This window comes from Varanus komodoensis, unplaced genomic scaffold (genome assembly GCF_004798865.1).
Source record: "Varanus komodoensis strain SLA01 unplaced genomic scaffold, ASM479886v1 scaffold44_3, whole genome shotgun sequence".
Taxonomy (NCBI): domain Eukaryota; kingdom Metazoa; phylum Chordata; class Lepidosauria; order Squamata; family Varanidae; genus Varanus; species Varanus komodoensis.
The window spans coordinates 4,565,944-4,582,755 of NW_025336010.1; the positions used below are offsets into that span (position 1 = coordinate 4,565,944).

The 16,812-nt window shown below is 45.8% G+C and overlaps 1 protein-coding gene across 1 annotated transcript in view; it reads left to right on the forward strand.

Moving 5' to 3' along the window:
• The first annotated feature begins 1,678 nt into the window (after positions 1-1,678).
• Positions 1,679-16,812, forward strand: part of FERMT1 (FERM domain containing kindlin 1) — a 31,552-nt gene continuing 16,418 nt past the window's right edge. Inside the window, exons 1-6 of the mRNA XM_044444250.1 lie at positions 1,679-1,829; positions 2,912-3,145; positions 9,247-9,387; positions 11,232-11,445; positions 11,745-11,847; positions 13,011-13,118. Coding sequence (XP_044300185.1) covers positions 1,679-1,829; positions 2,912-3,145; positions 9,247-9,387; positions 11,232-11,445; positions 11,745-11,847; positions 13,011-13,118 — 951 coding nt within the window. The remainder of the gene's footprint in view (positions 1,830-2,911; positions 3,146-9,246; positions 9,388-11,231; positions 11,446-11,744; positions 11,848-13,010; positions 13,119-16,812) is intronic.

Below are 16,812 nucleotides of genomic sequence, written 5' to 3' on the forward strand. Positions count from 1 at the left end.
CCATCCTTGGAAGAGATCAGCTCCCCTTCTCTGAACCCTCATGGTTGGCATAGAAAAAAACCATCTGAACTGCCCTCTAGAATCAGAAGTGGAGGAGAAAAGGTGTTGTTCCAATGGTAAGGGGACAGAGGAGAGTTGAGAGGCCAGGATACAACATATCCTGAGTCTCCTCAAGCTTTCCTCTCCAGAGCACCCTTCCTAAACAGACTGAAATGTTCTTCTAGCAAAACATGCCAGAGATGGAGGATGGGGAGGTGAAGATCACCCCTGTTGCTCTTCCCATCCTGCTGGCTTTAAGGTGCAAGCATGCAATCCATAACAAAGCCAGTATAGTGTAGTGGTTAAGACTGAGGGACCAGGACTCAGGCAAGCTGGGGTTTGAGTCCCTGATCAGCCATGGAGCAAACTGGGTGACTGTGGGCTAGTCACAGACTCGCAGCCCAGCCTACCTTACAGGGTTGTTGTGGGGGTAAGATTGAGAGCAGGAGGAGGGGAATGATGTAACTCACTCTGAATTCATTTTGGGAGAAAAGGCAAGATAGAAATCCAATAAATATAGTTTCCATGAACTGAAGGCCATGGTTTTTGCAAGAAGACCCTGAACAAGATATCTTTACTCTTGTCCCTAGAATAGAGATGCAGTATCCAAATAGAGATACAGTACTCCCCTCAAGCCAGTACAGCTGAAGCCTGGCTTGTGCTTAAGAAGTGTGCTGCACTGAAGCAATTCCCAGAGGACTAGCAGGATTGATCAGTGGAGCTTCACTGATTCCCCCTTTGTGAGGATGGAATACTCTATCCAGTCCTGGAATTGTTTCCAAGCAATCCTGTGGTCCCTAGGAAAGCATCCTGATGCCGTAGGATTGCTCTTTAGTCTTTAATAACTTTATGTTCTGTTGAATGTTCCATAATTATAATCATGAAAAACTCATTGCAGCTTAGTAACAACACAACCCAGTAAGGGGTGATTAATGTCCAGAGCCACACAGATAGTGGAACAACAAGTGCAATTGTATTTTGATGGGTTCTCGTCAAATCCATGGCAGAATAACTGGTGGTCCTCCAGATGGTGTTAGACTGCAATTCCCATTTTAAAGGGAGGATTTCTCATCAGTAAAGCTGTGACTTTTAATTATTGTTCCATGATATGATAACAAGCTGGCATCCACTGAGGGGGTAATAAATGGGTGTTGTCACCAAGCGGTGGGGTATCTCTGATGAACATGCCCAGTGTGGAATCCAGGAGTAGGGCCTGTTTTACCACTAAGCACAGTAAGAGCGTTTCCTTAGACAGGAGATTTGAGATGACATGAAAGAATAGCAAATCCCCTATTTTAATTTGCTGTTGCTTTCCTTCTACTGCCAGGGCAAGGGAAGAAGTTTCTTGCCAGTTCTTCAGCTTTGGGTCCCAACCTAACCAGGCTGGCCTTTGGTGCTGTGCATCTTGACTTGGAGTAGGTGCCACTTGCTGCTTTGCCTGAGGCAGAGAAAAGTCTTTGGCCAGCCCTCTCAGTCCTTCCAAAGTGAATGTCTGGCTTCTGTCATTCATGCCTTCATCCCAGAGACGCAGTCTTCTCCCTCTATAGCAAATATTAGGAAAATGCAGTGACTTTTTTTTCTTTCAACAGACGTTGAGTTTCTTTTCCATTGTTGGGTCTGTGGAATTCTCTGCAGCAATATGACGTCTTCACAAGAATATGGTTCCAGTACCTGGGAGCTTATTGTTACTATTGATCACAAATATGGTGGAGAACAAAAACAGAGTAAACTGCAAGTATCGGGCAACCTTCATATTGGAGGGGTGATGCTCAAGCTTGTAGAACAAATTGGTGAGCCTAAATTTATTAGTACTTTTCTGTATGTAATACTTTTAAAGATATCAGGGCAGAAGATCAAATTAATTTGGGCAATATCTCTAAATTAATTCAGCAAATATTATCCGGGCTTCTCCAACCTGGCACTCTCATGATTTGTTTGACTACAGTTTCCATCATCCCCAGCCCACTAATCAATGGGCCTGTTGTTTGGGGTCACGAGTGTTGCAGGCCAGTGCATCTGGAGAGGACCAAATTGGAGAAGGCCATGCTTTCTTTATATGGATCATTCATTCTATTATCTATGTATCTATATCTCTCTACACACACATCCCAAAGTGGAAGGAAACTGTAGCATGCAGGCAGCTGTTAGAGAACTGCACATTTCTGGAAATTTACAAAGCAGATAATGTAGGCAATTCCGTCCCCCTAGCTGGTGGCCCAAGCCCACCAAGGAAAATTCCTGGCAACCTCCAACAGATGCTCAGTGGACCAGTTTGCATAACTGCTGCCGTTCACCATTGCCTCTTCCAGCCGCAGTGAGTTGCAGGGCATGGCACTGGCCCTTCAGAATATTGATGCTGCAGTGAGTGGATGCCATAGCTCATCATGTTATGAAAACCTGATGGGAGTGCCTTTTAAACAAACTTTGCAGAAACCTAAAATAGACCATGGCATATGCAGGGGTTGTTATCCTTTGCAGAAGCCACCCTCACTAAGTTCGCATGATGTGATAAACCATGGCAACCACTTGCCACAGCCCAGATGTTCAAAAGGGGGGGCATCATGTGGTGGGCTGCAGTGATTCTGCAAACCATATGCTTTCACCACCAACTTTGGCACTGCCCCCTCTTCATATGAGAGAACGGGACCCACCAGAGGAAAAAGATTCTCCATGCTTGATTTGCAGGGGAACGCTCTGTCCCACGTTCCTGTGTCTAGGAGAACATCCAGACTGCTCTTTCAGGTGGCTTCTTCTGATGCGATTAATGTCAAGCGTAGCCAGGCTCTCAGTCCACTGGTGTTTTTGAAAGATGGGAAGTGTTAGCTATGCTTTAATCAGTGTTCATGCTTTGTTTCGTTGTCTTTTCCCTCAGGGGTATCACAGGATTGGTCAGACTATGCCCTTTGGTGGGAGCAAAAGCAATGCTGGCTTCTTAAAACGCATTGGACGCTGGATAAATATGGGGTGCAGGCAGATGCCAAGCTGTTGTTTACCCTTCAGCACAAAATGCTGCGTCTTCGCTTGCCCAGCATGCAAACTGTAAGACTGAATGTCAGTTTTTCTTCAGTGGTGTTCAAGGTTGTTGGAGACATCTGCAGGACCCTCGGTAAGTGTGCAAATTAGCGGCTTCTCTGAGCTGGAATTTGTCCCCTGGGATAAGGTGAGAAAGTGGCATTTCGAGTTTATCATTGGGGTCAAGCTGTCTCTAAAGCAGGCCTGTGCAAATTTCAGCCTTGCATTATTTGCTTGTTTTCTTCACTGGACTCTAAGTATTTTTTAAGTTTATAAATCAAGAGCATAGACTCAGGATCCCTGAATGTATAATCAGGTGCAGTGATCTTGACCTGTATTCTGGTCCTGGCTGGATCAGACCAGAGTCAACCAACTGAAATAAAATGAGAAAAGTTTATGGTAATTTACTCAGCAGAGTATCTGCATTAGGGGACAAATTCAAGCTCAGAGAAGCTCTTGGGGCTGCATTCTAGTGGTAGGTGGGGCTGCAGGCAAAGGGGCCAGGCCAAAATGCAACCGCTGCCGCTCCCCCAGCATGTTGTTGCTTAAAGCTTTTAATTCCAGTAACGAAGGTTTAGGAGACTGTTTAGAATAGGAACTCTGCACAAAAGTGGGAAAACGACTGAATGATCAGTGCTCAGGGAAAGGAGATGTGGCCCTATGGGGAACCCCAGACGTGAACAAAATGGGTGAAAAAAACCAGAAGATGTCAAAAAGTACTGGTCTAGTGGAGGAAAGATGCTCTATTCAACGATTAATACAGGTCCTTCATCCGAGAAATCTGGAAAATGATATGTAAAATGTATTTACTTGAACTAGCATTATGTTTATTATTAAATTTATTTCTATACTGCCCCATAGTCTTTAGGTGAGACATTCACATATACTTTCTACATTATCATATACTTTGTTGTAGACCCAGGTCTGTACCACTTACTTACAGATCAAGGGCAGTAGGGATGTGGGGAGAGAATCCCTGTCATCCTGAGGGCCAAACTCTGTGTTCAGAAATGTTCCACATTAGTAAAGTACTTATTCATCATGACTTCAAAAGAAAGAAAGCCTCTGGGTTGCAAGCTGTGTTTACCCCTAAGATATACTGACATATTTATTTATGCATTTATTTATTTCATTTTTATACCATCCAATACCTGAGCCTCTTTTATCTTAAAAAAACAAACTTATCAGATTGTGCTTGCTGTTCCAACATTAATCTCCTATGCTAGACCAGATCAGGCAGGAGAACCTAGGCTGTTATGCATGCAAGTCCTGACTAGAATCAACTGTACTTTAAAGCAAGGCTGAGGGACTACTTAAGGCCGAAGGGAATCATTGGGCTGCTCCAGCTGATACAGCAGCTCACTGCTTAAGCAATGCATGGCCTATCATAAATGGGTAGGAGAGGCTGGGCCCACTGCATCCCCCACCACTTGGACCAACCCAGGAGCAGCTCCTTTCATAGGTTGCTAAGTGTGTTGTCTGAATCCAGATGGCTGGGTTGTTCAGGGGCTAAATAACACCATGGTTCGTGGAACAACAGCACTTGTTACTGAGTTGTTTAGGCCCTAACAAACCAACAGTCCTGGTCCCTGGATGCTGCATATTCCCTTCCCCAAGGCCAAAGACAGAGCTCCAGCCTTCGAGGTGAAGATTCAGTTACGGATCTCCACTGCCTTCCCAGTCCCTCCAAATGTCCATCATTCCTTTTTTAAAAAAGAAAAAAAAAAGAAAAGAAATCAATTTATACCCTGCCATTCTTCCTAATAAAGTAGTGCTGTAGCTGGTTAATTGCTGCCAGTCCAATGGAAGGCACCTTACTTGGGAGGAAATCTGACTGAACTCAGCATGGACACACATGCATGCAAACATGCACATTCAGGGAAGCAAACAGGAACTTGTTTGAATGATAAAAAGTCACACAGTCGTAACAATAGGTAAAGCTGGGGGACTTTACCTCTGCGCCATGACAGCTATGCCATGGAGTACTGCAGGGGTCTATTTTGTCCCCCTTGCTATTCAACATCTACATGAAACCACTGGGAGAGGTCATCTAGAGGTGTGGGCTGCGGAATCATCAGTACGCTGATGATACCCAGCTCTACCTCTCTTTCACAACCAATCCAGGTGAGGCAGTGGCTGTACTGAACCGGTGCCTGGCTGAGGTAATGGGCTGGGTGAGGGCCAATAAACTGAAGCTCAATCCAGATAAGATGGAGGTCCTGTTGGTGGGTGGCTCGGGCTCTGGAATAGGTGACTTGGACCTTGTCCAATGGGGTTGCACTTCCTCTAAAGGACAGGGTCCACAGCTTGGAAGTGCTCCTCGACCCAGAGCTTTCTTTGGAAGCTCAAGTGACTGCTGTGGCGAGGAGCGCTTTCCTTCCGCTTCGGCTAATCCATCAGCTGTGTCCCTACCTGGAAGTCAACTGACTAGCGACAGTGGCGCATGCATTGGTTACTTCCCATTTGGACTACTGCAATGCGCTCTACGTGGGGCTGCCCTTGAAGACAGTCCAGATACTTCAGATGGTGCAAAACAGAGCAGCCAGGTTGCTGATGGGGACTGGGAATTACTCTCACATAACCCCAGTTCTCTACCAGCTTCCCTGGCTCCCCATCGAAGTCCGGGCTCAATTCAAGGTGCTGGTTATCTTCTACAAAGCCCTTAATGGCTTGGGACCTGGATACCTAAAGGAACGCCTGCTTCCTTATTTGCCGTCCTGCCCCTTGAGATCGGCAGCAGAGGCCCTCCTCTGGGAGCCCTCCGTGAGAGACATCATGAGGCAAAGTACCCGGAGGAGGGCTTTCTCTGTGGTGGCGCCCCATTCTGTGGAATGCGCTCCCCAGAGAGGTCTGCCTGGTGCCGTCATTATTTGTTTTTTGGCGCCAGGCTAAGACCTTTTTATTTAAAAAATATTTTAATAATGTTTAATATCTGTAGGTTTTAATTGTGCAGCCAGGGTGTTTCCGGATTTTAATTGTATTTTGTACTATGTTTATTTATGTGAGCCGTCCCGAGGCTATAAGCGATGGGATGGCATACAAAAACTCTAAATAAATAAATAAAATGATAACCCCCCAAATTCACTGGAAAGTTGTTTTATCAGCCTGCAGCCCTCTTTGCTTTGCTGCTGAGGTTCTTGTGCATGAGCATAAGATGCCTTTTCTTGGTTGCTTGCTGTGTTCTTATCGCCTTAGGAGGGAAATCAGTGACATTTTACAAAGCAGGTGCTCAGGCAATGGGTGTTCAAGATGCTTTCACAAGTCTGGCAGGTCTGCACATGGGTATTCAGGGCTGGGTTATTTGTCTGGCATAGAAAAACCCTTTCCTGTGAGAACTTGCCCCAATCCAGGGGAAATGCAGTTGAAAATGCAGTTGTGCCAGGCCTCCCACTGGCGCACTGGCTGGTGAACTGGGAGGGGTGACGTGCAGGGCACTGACAGGGCCTATCTTCCACAGATGGAAGATCTGACCTTGATGAAGGACCAGGAATGTTTTCCATAGGAACAGGGCAGCAAGAGGAGGACTCAGTGTGTGTGTGCATGGGGGGGGGGTTCACGGGGGGTAGGTGTCCCAGGGTGTGTTGCTAGCTACAGAGGTGCCTGTCGAGGAACAACGACTGTCTGAAAGCAAGGGCACCTTTTTCGATGGTGTTTTTTGGTGGCTGCTTCCTTGTATTTGAACCAGAACAGCAGGCTAAGATCAGCTTCTTGCAGAATATCTTTGGTTTTAGACCCTGTGTGTCAGAAAAGGACCTTAGCTCTGTGACAGAGCCCCTGCTTTGACTGCAGAAGGTTCCAGCTTCCATATGCAGCATCTCCAGGGAGGGCTAGGAGGAATCCTGCCTGAAATCCTGCCAGCCAGTGTCGACAGGACTGGGCTAGATGGACCAGTGGGCTGGCTCCGGATCAGGCCCCTTCCTCTGTTCCTAAGCTGCAGTAGCAGTACTGCAATTCATTGCCATTTGCTGCCACCATTTACTTTATTATCTGTGTATGTTTCTCATGTTGGCAATGGGGCATTCTGCATTAACTGTATGCCACGGGCTGCTTTTTTCTTTGATCCAGAAAATTGGGATACCTCAGTAAAATGAAATGAAATGACAGCTCTGTTTTTAAAGTTGGTGGACCATCCTCATTCAGCGCAGCATCACCAATTCTTCTACATCTCACCAATTCCATTGCACAAGTTGAAGCCACCTTTTGTACTTTCTGGAGGGATCCCCCAAATGAGTGGAAACACTTCTTGGACTGGGGCAAGTTGGTGGAGGTTATGTGTGAGAGCTCCATAGAACTGACCCTTTCCAGAAATGAGCAATTCTGCTTGTTTTGAGTTGTCCCTGGAAGTGATAAAATTCGTGGGTGCCATTTGCAGAAGGGAATCAGTGGAGTGTGAAAGAATCAGCTGGGGCTTGCATGTGCCATTGGATGCCATCTACTGTTTCCTGGGAGTCAAATTCCAGTTATGGAGTATGTTTGTTTGTGTAACAGTTTGGGGGTGGCTGCCACAATCCAACAAGCCTGCTTCAAAAACAACTGCAGTTTGGTGGTGCATATCATTCACATCTTCCTTGGTATGAGAATTAATGCACCCACTCCCTGGGAACAGAATTTGTCACCTCAAGCCATATTAACAGCTATGCAATTAACTATCTGCATTCCAGGCACATGACCATAAACATGCCTTGAGTGTTACAATTACAGTGATGGAAGCCCCAGATATTGCACAACTGGAATTTCTCCCTAACCACAAATAAATAGTTAGGGAGCAGATAAATTAGTTCAGCCTGCAAGAAGTGGGTGTGGCTGAATCAATTCAGTGAATGCATTGTAAGACTATAATTAAAGAAAGGTGAGAGTAGGGACTGCATGATGCAGCTGATGATGACTTTATAATACAGTGGTTCTTCTGGTGCAGTGCCAGAAGTCAGCTCTGTTACCTGAGCTGAAGAAATAAGTAATAATTTCATATGCATTTGGACCATGTTCTCTTTTCCTGAGCACAGATGCCACCCTGAAAAATGTTATCTCTATTGCACTGGTCAAACAGGAAGATGAAATGCAAGGAGTTACTAGGAAAGGGCTAGAAAATAATGCACAGTATTAAAGGCTGAATCGTTGTCCCATAAATAGTAAAATGTGTTCTATTTTGTTTTCCAGACCTACATGTGTTAAAATAACTGGTAATCATATATAAAATAGTTTTAAAAAATAATTTTAACAAAACCAGCACAAGATTTATACACTGCCTTTCAATATAAATATTTGTAGGGTAAGCTTACACCTAAAACACTGAAAGGTTATACAACGCTCTAGGCTCAAAATCATCCAGTAGGGTAGATGTGTTATTACTGTATCATTCTCTCATTCATTTTTATATCTCATTTTTATGCCCTTACAAGGAAACTCACGTAATACTTTTCCACCTCCCTATTTTATCCTCACAACAACCCTTAGGCTAAGAGTCAGTGACTGGCTCAAAGTCATCCAGTGAGCTTTGAGGTTGCGTGGAGACGAGAACCCAGGTCTCCCTACATCCCAGTCTGACACTCCCACTGCTATGCCACACTGGTTCTCATTGTTTATAAGTTATTTCTCATGAAGGATAGTGATTAATGGTCAAACTAGGCATGACTGGCAGCAGATCTGGCTTGTCTGGCATACCTTTGACCCATCTCAGCTGGTCCTGATCAACAGGAACTGGACTGTGCCTGAGAGACACAAGCTGCACTTATGCCCACGTTGGATTACTATAATGCAGCCCACCTGAGGCCGCCTTTAACATGGTCTGGAAAGTTCCACTGGTATACAATAACCTAGTCAAACACCTTTGGAGCTCTCAGGAGGTGTTGGACTACAAACTCCCATGAGAGTGTTCTAGAATGTGGCAGTGAGAAAGATGGTTGAGGCTAGGCAGTTTCCTGAGTGTTAAATCTGTTACATGGGCTGCCTGTTTGTTTTTGGGTCTACTTTAAAGCACAGCCCTTGGCTTTTAATGCTCTGAGTACTTTGGGATCAAGTTATCTGAAGGCTCACCTGAACCCATATGTGTGTGTCCAGACTTGGAGATCAGCATCTGAGACAGTGCTGTTATACCAAAAGGAACCCACTCTTTCAAGGCAAAGGAACCCCTCAGTCTTCTCAGTCCTTGTCTTGTCTTAAGATGCTTATGATCTACCTTCTAAAACTTTCTTGTAGGTATTAGACGGTCTGAGGAGCTTTCTCTACTGAAACCACCCGAAGACACAAAAAAGAAAAAGAGAAAAGAGAAGGACAAAGAACCAGCCATTGAAAATATCTTAGATTTGCACCATTCCCCAGTAACTCTGGGAATACCAGGTAGCTATCCAGTAGTGCTATGTTTGTTTTCCTTGTTTTGCTGGGTGCTTTCCATGTATGTATCACCTTACAGAGTAGCAACAAGTCCCTCTCCTGAGTTGTTTACCCCCTAAAATTCAGCACAGTAAAGCCATATTTGTTTTTCCCATTCATGGACCCTTGATGCTGTTGGACTGTGACTCCCACCATTCCTGACCATTGGCAATGGTAGCTGGATGTGCTGGGAAAGGCTGCCATAAAGAGAAGGAAGGAATTGTATCATGTGTACTTAAGCTGGGGATTAGCACCAATGAACAAAGGCATGTTTTAACTTCTTAAACTTTTTAGAGGCAAGGAGAGTAAAACAGTTCTTCACCATTACCAGCTCTTCAAAGAGATGTAGGCCTTCAAGGGAGAGACAGTTCAAAGCACAGGCTTTCCTTGTATCCTCAGCATCTGGGTAGAATCATTTGTGACCCTTTAGTTGACTCAGAGGGATGGGTCTCCTATCGCACCATGAAGCAGGCAATACCGGGAAAACAATACTTGCTAAAGTCCAGGTTAACGTGAGTTGCAGGGATCAGGTGGCAGCTTGTGACTAGTGGCAAATCATGCACTCACAGCTGCTGCCCACTGCTTCTGCCTGCCTACCTGCCAGCCAGGGAGAACTGCTGGTTTTCCTGCTGCAGTGTTTGCCACTGCAACTGAGTGGCTGGACAGAGCTTGTGGGGTTCTTGCCTCAAGCCCCACTCTGTTAGAAGGGGCCCTTCCTCGCAGGGAGGCACTGCAGATGAGATGGTCCCCGGGAGGTCTGGGTCCACTGTTGCCTCGTGGATAAGCACAGCAGGTACAGTTCAAAGCTGCTTACCTGGAGCATGGCACTGAGAGAGCAAGGCCTTTAGCTTCGGAGGATCCAGTGTTGTCAGATGAGCATGATACAATGAGGATCCTCAGATATGCCAAGTATGCATGAACCTGTAGAACGCATTGACATGATAAAAGCAGGCAGTGGGAGGACCAGGCAGAAGAACAACCATAATAGCAGCCAATGGATAAAAGATAGTTGTTTTGATGCCCAGTGCTTCATTCAAGATGCCAGTATGGGTGATACGGAAATGTGGCTGCAGCCCCCACCACCCTCATCCATTGGCTGGAGCTGATGGGTGCTGTGGTCCAGCTAACACATCTGGAGGGCACCAGGTTGTCAAGGACTGCAGCACCGATTCCTAGGGGACACTCTGCAGGCTGCAGAATCCTGGACAATGGTCGCTGGTCTTGGTGGTGTCATTATGCTGAGCAATTCAGCTGAAGTGTGTGCAGAGCTAGGCACCATGGAAAAGCCTGGGGGCAGCTCATCTCCTCTGTCCCTCTGCTTCTACAAATTATGGGGACATCTTTGCAGTTTCCCCTGACCTTTTGTGGATGTGCAATCACTGAATGTCACTGTGGCTTTTTACAAACATGGTATAATTTGTGCCCGTGATCTGCCCCAAATTGCTCTTCAGTACCAGGACTAGATCCTGGAATGCATGAAGCAATAATAAAAAGCTTTGGCCCTGCCATGTGAATGAGGCAATCCATCCACTCAAGCCTAGAATCAAGGCAAGAAGCAGGGCTTCCAAGGCAGATGGAATTTGACTTCCTGAGCATCTTTTCAGAAACCAAGTCCTTGGAATAAATTCAACTCAGTTCTTTATGCAGACTTAAATAATATATATACATTTATATGTATAGAGAAATGTATGAAGCTGTAGGTAGGAAAGTGCTGGCTATTTGATGTTGTATGGTGCCATATGGAACAACACTACCATATGGTGTTGTATGGTAGACTGATGTTTCCTTAATTCCTGTTCTTAATGTTTCAGCGAGTCAAGGCCTATATAGTAAAACCATGACTCCAACTTATGATCCTGTCAGTGGTTCACCTGCCCCTTCTACGGTCACCTGGTTCAGTGACAGCCCTCTAGCGAAACAGAACTGGGGCGGCCTGGCTTTCAGCAACTCCAGCTGTACCCCGGAGATGCTTGCCAAACTGTATCAGCCTCGGACATTGGTCGACAAATCCAGACTAAATGCAGGGTGAGGGCAGCTTCTCTTGAACATCTCAATTTGCTCGTTTTGACGATTTAGGGGTGCTTGTGAGTGTGTGTGCATTGCGTGCATACTTACCCAAGGTATTTTGGGGTTATATGTGACTGAAGGCTGCAGTCCTGGATGTATTTATTCAGGAGACATTGCCTCAAAAAAGCAGTGATGCTTGCTGCATGTAACTGTTGCTTGCAGGTTTGTAAGACAGACCTGTTTGTTGTTGCTTCTGGATGATTTGGACCTTTTCCCTTCCTGCTCAGCTCAGCTGACATTGTGTGTTCTCCTTTCAGTTGGTTGGATTCCTCTCGATCACTTATGGAACAGGGTATTCAGGAGGATGATCAGCTTTTGTTACGCTTTAAATACTATTCTTTCTTCGATTTGAATGCAAAGGTAATGCAAGTGCTAAGACCTCTCTTCATAGCCTGTCACAACTCTGACATCTGAGATAAAATGTGAATTTAAGATTTGGCAGGACTTGCATTTGTTATCTTGGCAATCCACAGCAGTACCACATCACGTGTTCTCTTAAATAAAATAATCCACTCACAAAGTAGAAGCCACATTACATTAATATAGCACAAGAAGGAAAACAGACATCACAGATGGACAGTGCAGGCCAATGCGTGCCTGTGGAGAAATCCATCCAGGCAAGTGCCCATGAGATTGCAGCCTAAAGCAAGAACATTTTTGATCTCTGATGTCTGACCTCACTTTGCATTTTGAGGCATAAGAAAACACATCGCATTTCCATTGAGTGTTCTCTTTTGTTTGGGCTCTCTGAGTTGTTCCTCTTGATTTCTTTTGTGGCACAATCTACCAACATTTTGCATGAAAACTGGCATAAATGAAGAATGAGCACTTTGTGGCTCTCTGGCACTTCCAGAAGGAGAGCAGGAACACAAACATTAGCACCTGGGCTGCTCTGGGGGACCTGTAGCAACTTGAGTGCAGTAGACCCATGGCATGTCTACTACAGGACAGCAGTTTTGGGGTAAGGTTTCAGCGGCACTCCTGAGCAGCCATAGGGTAGAGGCATGTTCAGCAACCCTCTGTTTGAAGGACACCAGGTTTAAAGCCCATCAAACCGTGAGCCCTTGGAAAGCGGGCTGAGCAGCTACACAGGAGCTCATGTGGACACAGTCTTCCTACAGCTGGTGAGATGTATTGTGTTTCTCCTTAAAATATAGGAATCAAGCTAAATATATTATTTTTGCATATTCAATTATGCATTTGCTTTTGTGTAGCTGGCTGCCCTAAGCTCCAGGGCCCATGGTCCTGGCTGTTGCTTAAAGTCAGGCCTTCCCACCTCCTTTCCAGCAGCATATACCGAGCTATCCAAGTTGATTTTTACAGGACTACTCTTCCTTGTATGTTTTTAGCTGTTCTTAATTTTTATATTTAAAATGTATTTCTGATGAGATTTTATGGCATTTTGCTGGATTTTATTATATTGTTTTTATGAACTGCTGTGCACCACACAGGGAGCTCCAGCTATTGAAATGAAAATAAAATTAATATAAAATGCAATGTGCTGTCACATCTTCTCTTGGCAGTATGATGCAGTGCGAATAAACCAGCTGTATGAACAAGCCCGATGGGCTATTCTGCTGGAAGAAATAGACTGTACAGAGGAAGAGACTTTCATCTTTGCTGCACTGCAGGTATATACTTGATCTTAAGTGGAAAAACCAGTTTTCCCTTTCCTGGGTTTGGCAGCTGCTGGGGCAGGAACACAATGAAGGCAACACTGATTGATTCTCCAAGTAAGGCCTTTTGCCCCACTCATCTGAGGTGCACTGTTTTGAACTCTGCTTAAACCTATATAAATAATTAACAGAAGCCTCACACTTTTACAGCAGAAACTGGGTACTTAAAGCATTGTAAAACATAGAAACATAGAAAACAGAACAAGTCAGAAGGGGCCTCCCGGGCCATCTAGTCTGCCCTCCGGCACCAGCCAGCTCCACTCACGACATGCCCACCATGTGGATGTCCAGCCTATCCCTGAACACCTGCACCGATGGGGCCTCAACGACCTCCCGTGGAAGCCCATTCCACACCCTCGGGGTCCTGATTGTCAGGAAGTGCTTCCTGGCATCCAAACGAAACCTTGGCTCCCTGAGCTTTGCTCCGCTGGAGCGCGTCCTGCCTTCCTCTGCAGGGGAGAACAGGTCTCTACCCATCTCCATGTGACATCCCCTCACATACCTGTATGTCGCCAACAGATCCCCTCTGAGTCTCCTCTTCTCCAGGCTGAAGAGACCCAGTTCCCTCAGTCTCGCCTCATACGGCATCCCCTGCAAACCGGCCACCAACCTTGTGGCCCTACGCTGCACTGACTCCAACCTGGCTATATCCTTTCTGTAATGAGGGACCCAAAACTGAACACAATACTCCAGTTGCGGGCGCACCAGAGTCGTGTAGAGTGGTAGTAATACCTCTCTTGATCTAGAAGCCACACTTCTGGCTATGCAACCAAGGGTGGCGTTCGCCCTCTTGACCACCACATCACACTGCTGACTCATGTTTAGCCTGCAGTCAACCAATACCCCGAGGTCCCTTTCACAAGTGCTACTCTCCAGCCACTTACCACCTAACCTGTACTTACGACAGCTATTCCTATGCCCCAAGTGCAAGACCTTGCACTTATCCACATTGAACGCCATCCTGTTGTCTCCTGCCCACTTCCATAGTCTGTCCAGATCCTTTTGGATCTGGAGTACCTGCTTCTCAGTTGTGGCCACTGCTCCAGTTTTCGTGTCGTCTGCGAATTTGATCAGCAGACTGTTCACCCCTTCTTCCATGTCGTTAATGAAAAGATTAGACAGGATTGGCCCCAGGACAGAGCCCTAGGGGGCCCCGCTTGTCACTGACCGCCATCCCAATGATTCCCTGTTAATGGTTACCTTCTGCTTTCGGTCAGTCAACCATGCCCTAATCCACTGGACAGTGCTTTTGTGTATCCCAAAACTCCTCAGTTTCTCCACCAGGATATCATGGGGCACTTTGTAAAAGGCCTTGCTGAAATCCAGGTACATCACATCCACTGCATCCCCTCCATCTAGCCATCGCAAAACCTTGTCATAGAATTCCACAAGGTTTGTCTGGCAGGGCCTGTTTTTGTGGAAGCTGTGTTGTGTGGCTGCCAGCCTCCCTTCCCTATCTAGCATCACTAGATGTCCCTCTATTATGAGCCTTTCCATTGTTTTTCCTACAATGGACGTAGGGCTAACCAATCTGACTGCAGCAGACTGCTTGAACTAGACCGACCCAAAGGGTATTGCAATTTGCTTCTGACTTCCAGGCCATGGGAAGTTCCAGGGATAGCTCTAAGCCAGGGGAGCTGAACCTCTTTCTGACGTGTGGGTCGAATTCATTTCTGGAAAAGTTCTCCGAGCAGCATTCCAGTGGTGGGAGGGCCTGAAGACCAGGGGGGCAGGGTGGAAGACAAAATGCATGGGAGCAAGCTGCAAACTATATCAGCATATTTTTGCTTAAATGTCTTGCTGTTCGTAGCTAAGCCTCAGAAGGTGCATCTCAACCGTTCAGAATGGGGAAAGTGCACAAAAGCTGGGAAACCACCAAACAGTTGAGGGCTGGGGGCTCAGTGGAGGCAGCAAGGCCATCTGGGAAAGACTGGAACCCCAGGAGGGTTGAATTCCCCCTGGGCTTGAGGTTCTCCACTCAGCATTAAGCGGTATAAGGCACAATCCTGTGCATGTTAGGCAGAAAAAAGTCTGCTCCCAGTTTGCTCAAGCCACCACACACACGTGTCAGCACGCATAACCTGCAATGGAGGAACTCCTTCTTGGAATCATTTTCTATGTCTCCAATAGCTGCAGCCCTCAGATTGAAATCAGTGTTCTTAGCATTGGGTGGATTGTGCCTGACTCACACTCTGTAAATAGGTGCTTTCTTTGCGCACATGCAAGCAGTGCATACATCAAAGCATTGTGTAGGCTGAAGCACGCAACTGCTCTATTGACCCTGCAGCAGAAGCCCAGAGAGCAACTAGCGCTCCACCCCAATTTCCTGCTCCTAAAGTCTCTCTGTGTCCCTCTTAGTCTCCATTCACTGCTTCCCCTTGCTCTCCACCTCACACTTGCAGAGTACTGCTCTCAAACCCTGCTCCTTCTGAGTGGACTGCTCTTTCAAGGCATAAATGATGATGATGATGATGCTGCTCATGATCATAGAGTTGGGAGGGACCAAGAAGGCCATTGGGTCCCAACTTTCTGCTGAAAGCAGGACTCCAGGTTAAAGCATCCCTCTCAGAGGGCTGTCCATCTGCATCCTGAATGCCTCCAGAGTATGAGAGCCCAGAACCTTCCTCTGGAGGGAATTGGTTCTGATGATGATGATGGTTGATTAATAACAAGGGTACCACATTTCTAAACCTTTTGCTGTAATAGGCCTTGAAAAATTCCTTGTACAGAATTTGACAAAGCCTGTAGGTGGTCATGTTCGCCCATGAAAAAAATACAAACATGATGCTTTTATTACTATTATGTGACAGAAAGTCACATAGTAGTAAGCACACATTTGAGTTTCACAGATGATATTGGGGAGGCAAGAAGAGAATTATATTTCTTACTTTAAATATTTATCAGCTGTTTTCAACCATAGCTCTTGGAGTAGTCTTCAAATAAAGTAAAAAAGACAAGATAAAATAACACCAAACAATTTAAAATCCTATGCAAAATCCAGAATTGATACCACAATCCTAAACTTGTCCTCTCAGAAGTAAGCCCACTAAACTCAATGGGACTTACTCCATATTTATTGTGCATCAGATTGTCCCTTAAAAGGCCTGAACAAATAATCTTTTTTCACCTGATGCTGTAAAGGAAATATAGACAGTACCAGGTAAGCCAGTTTGGGAAGGGAGTTCCAAAGTTTGGATGCTATAAAAGGAAAGGTCCTGATTGCAGTGAGTACTTCCAGCCTTACCTTAAAGTACAGGGGACATAGAACAGGCCATGTGAAAAAATTTGAATATTGGTTCCTGAAGACTTTCATTGCTATATTCAGAGCAATATGACAGTGGAACCAACTGTCTAGAGAGGTGGTGGGCTCTCCCACGCTAGAGATATTCAGAAAGAAACTGGGCAGTCATCTGAGCGGGATGGTGTAACATGATGTCCTGCAACGGCAGGGGTTGGACTTGATCGCCTTAATGGCCCCTTCCAACTCTACTGTTCCATGATTCTATGTCCTTAGCTTGAAAGGAGAACCAGAGGCACAAGACACAATTCTACCTTCCCACACCCCCACCCATGCTGTTGTATCTACTGTTGTGTTGCATGAATGAAAGCATTTAAAAAGGAAGAAAATAGAGAATGGAGGGAGATAAGG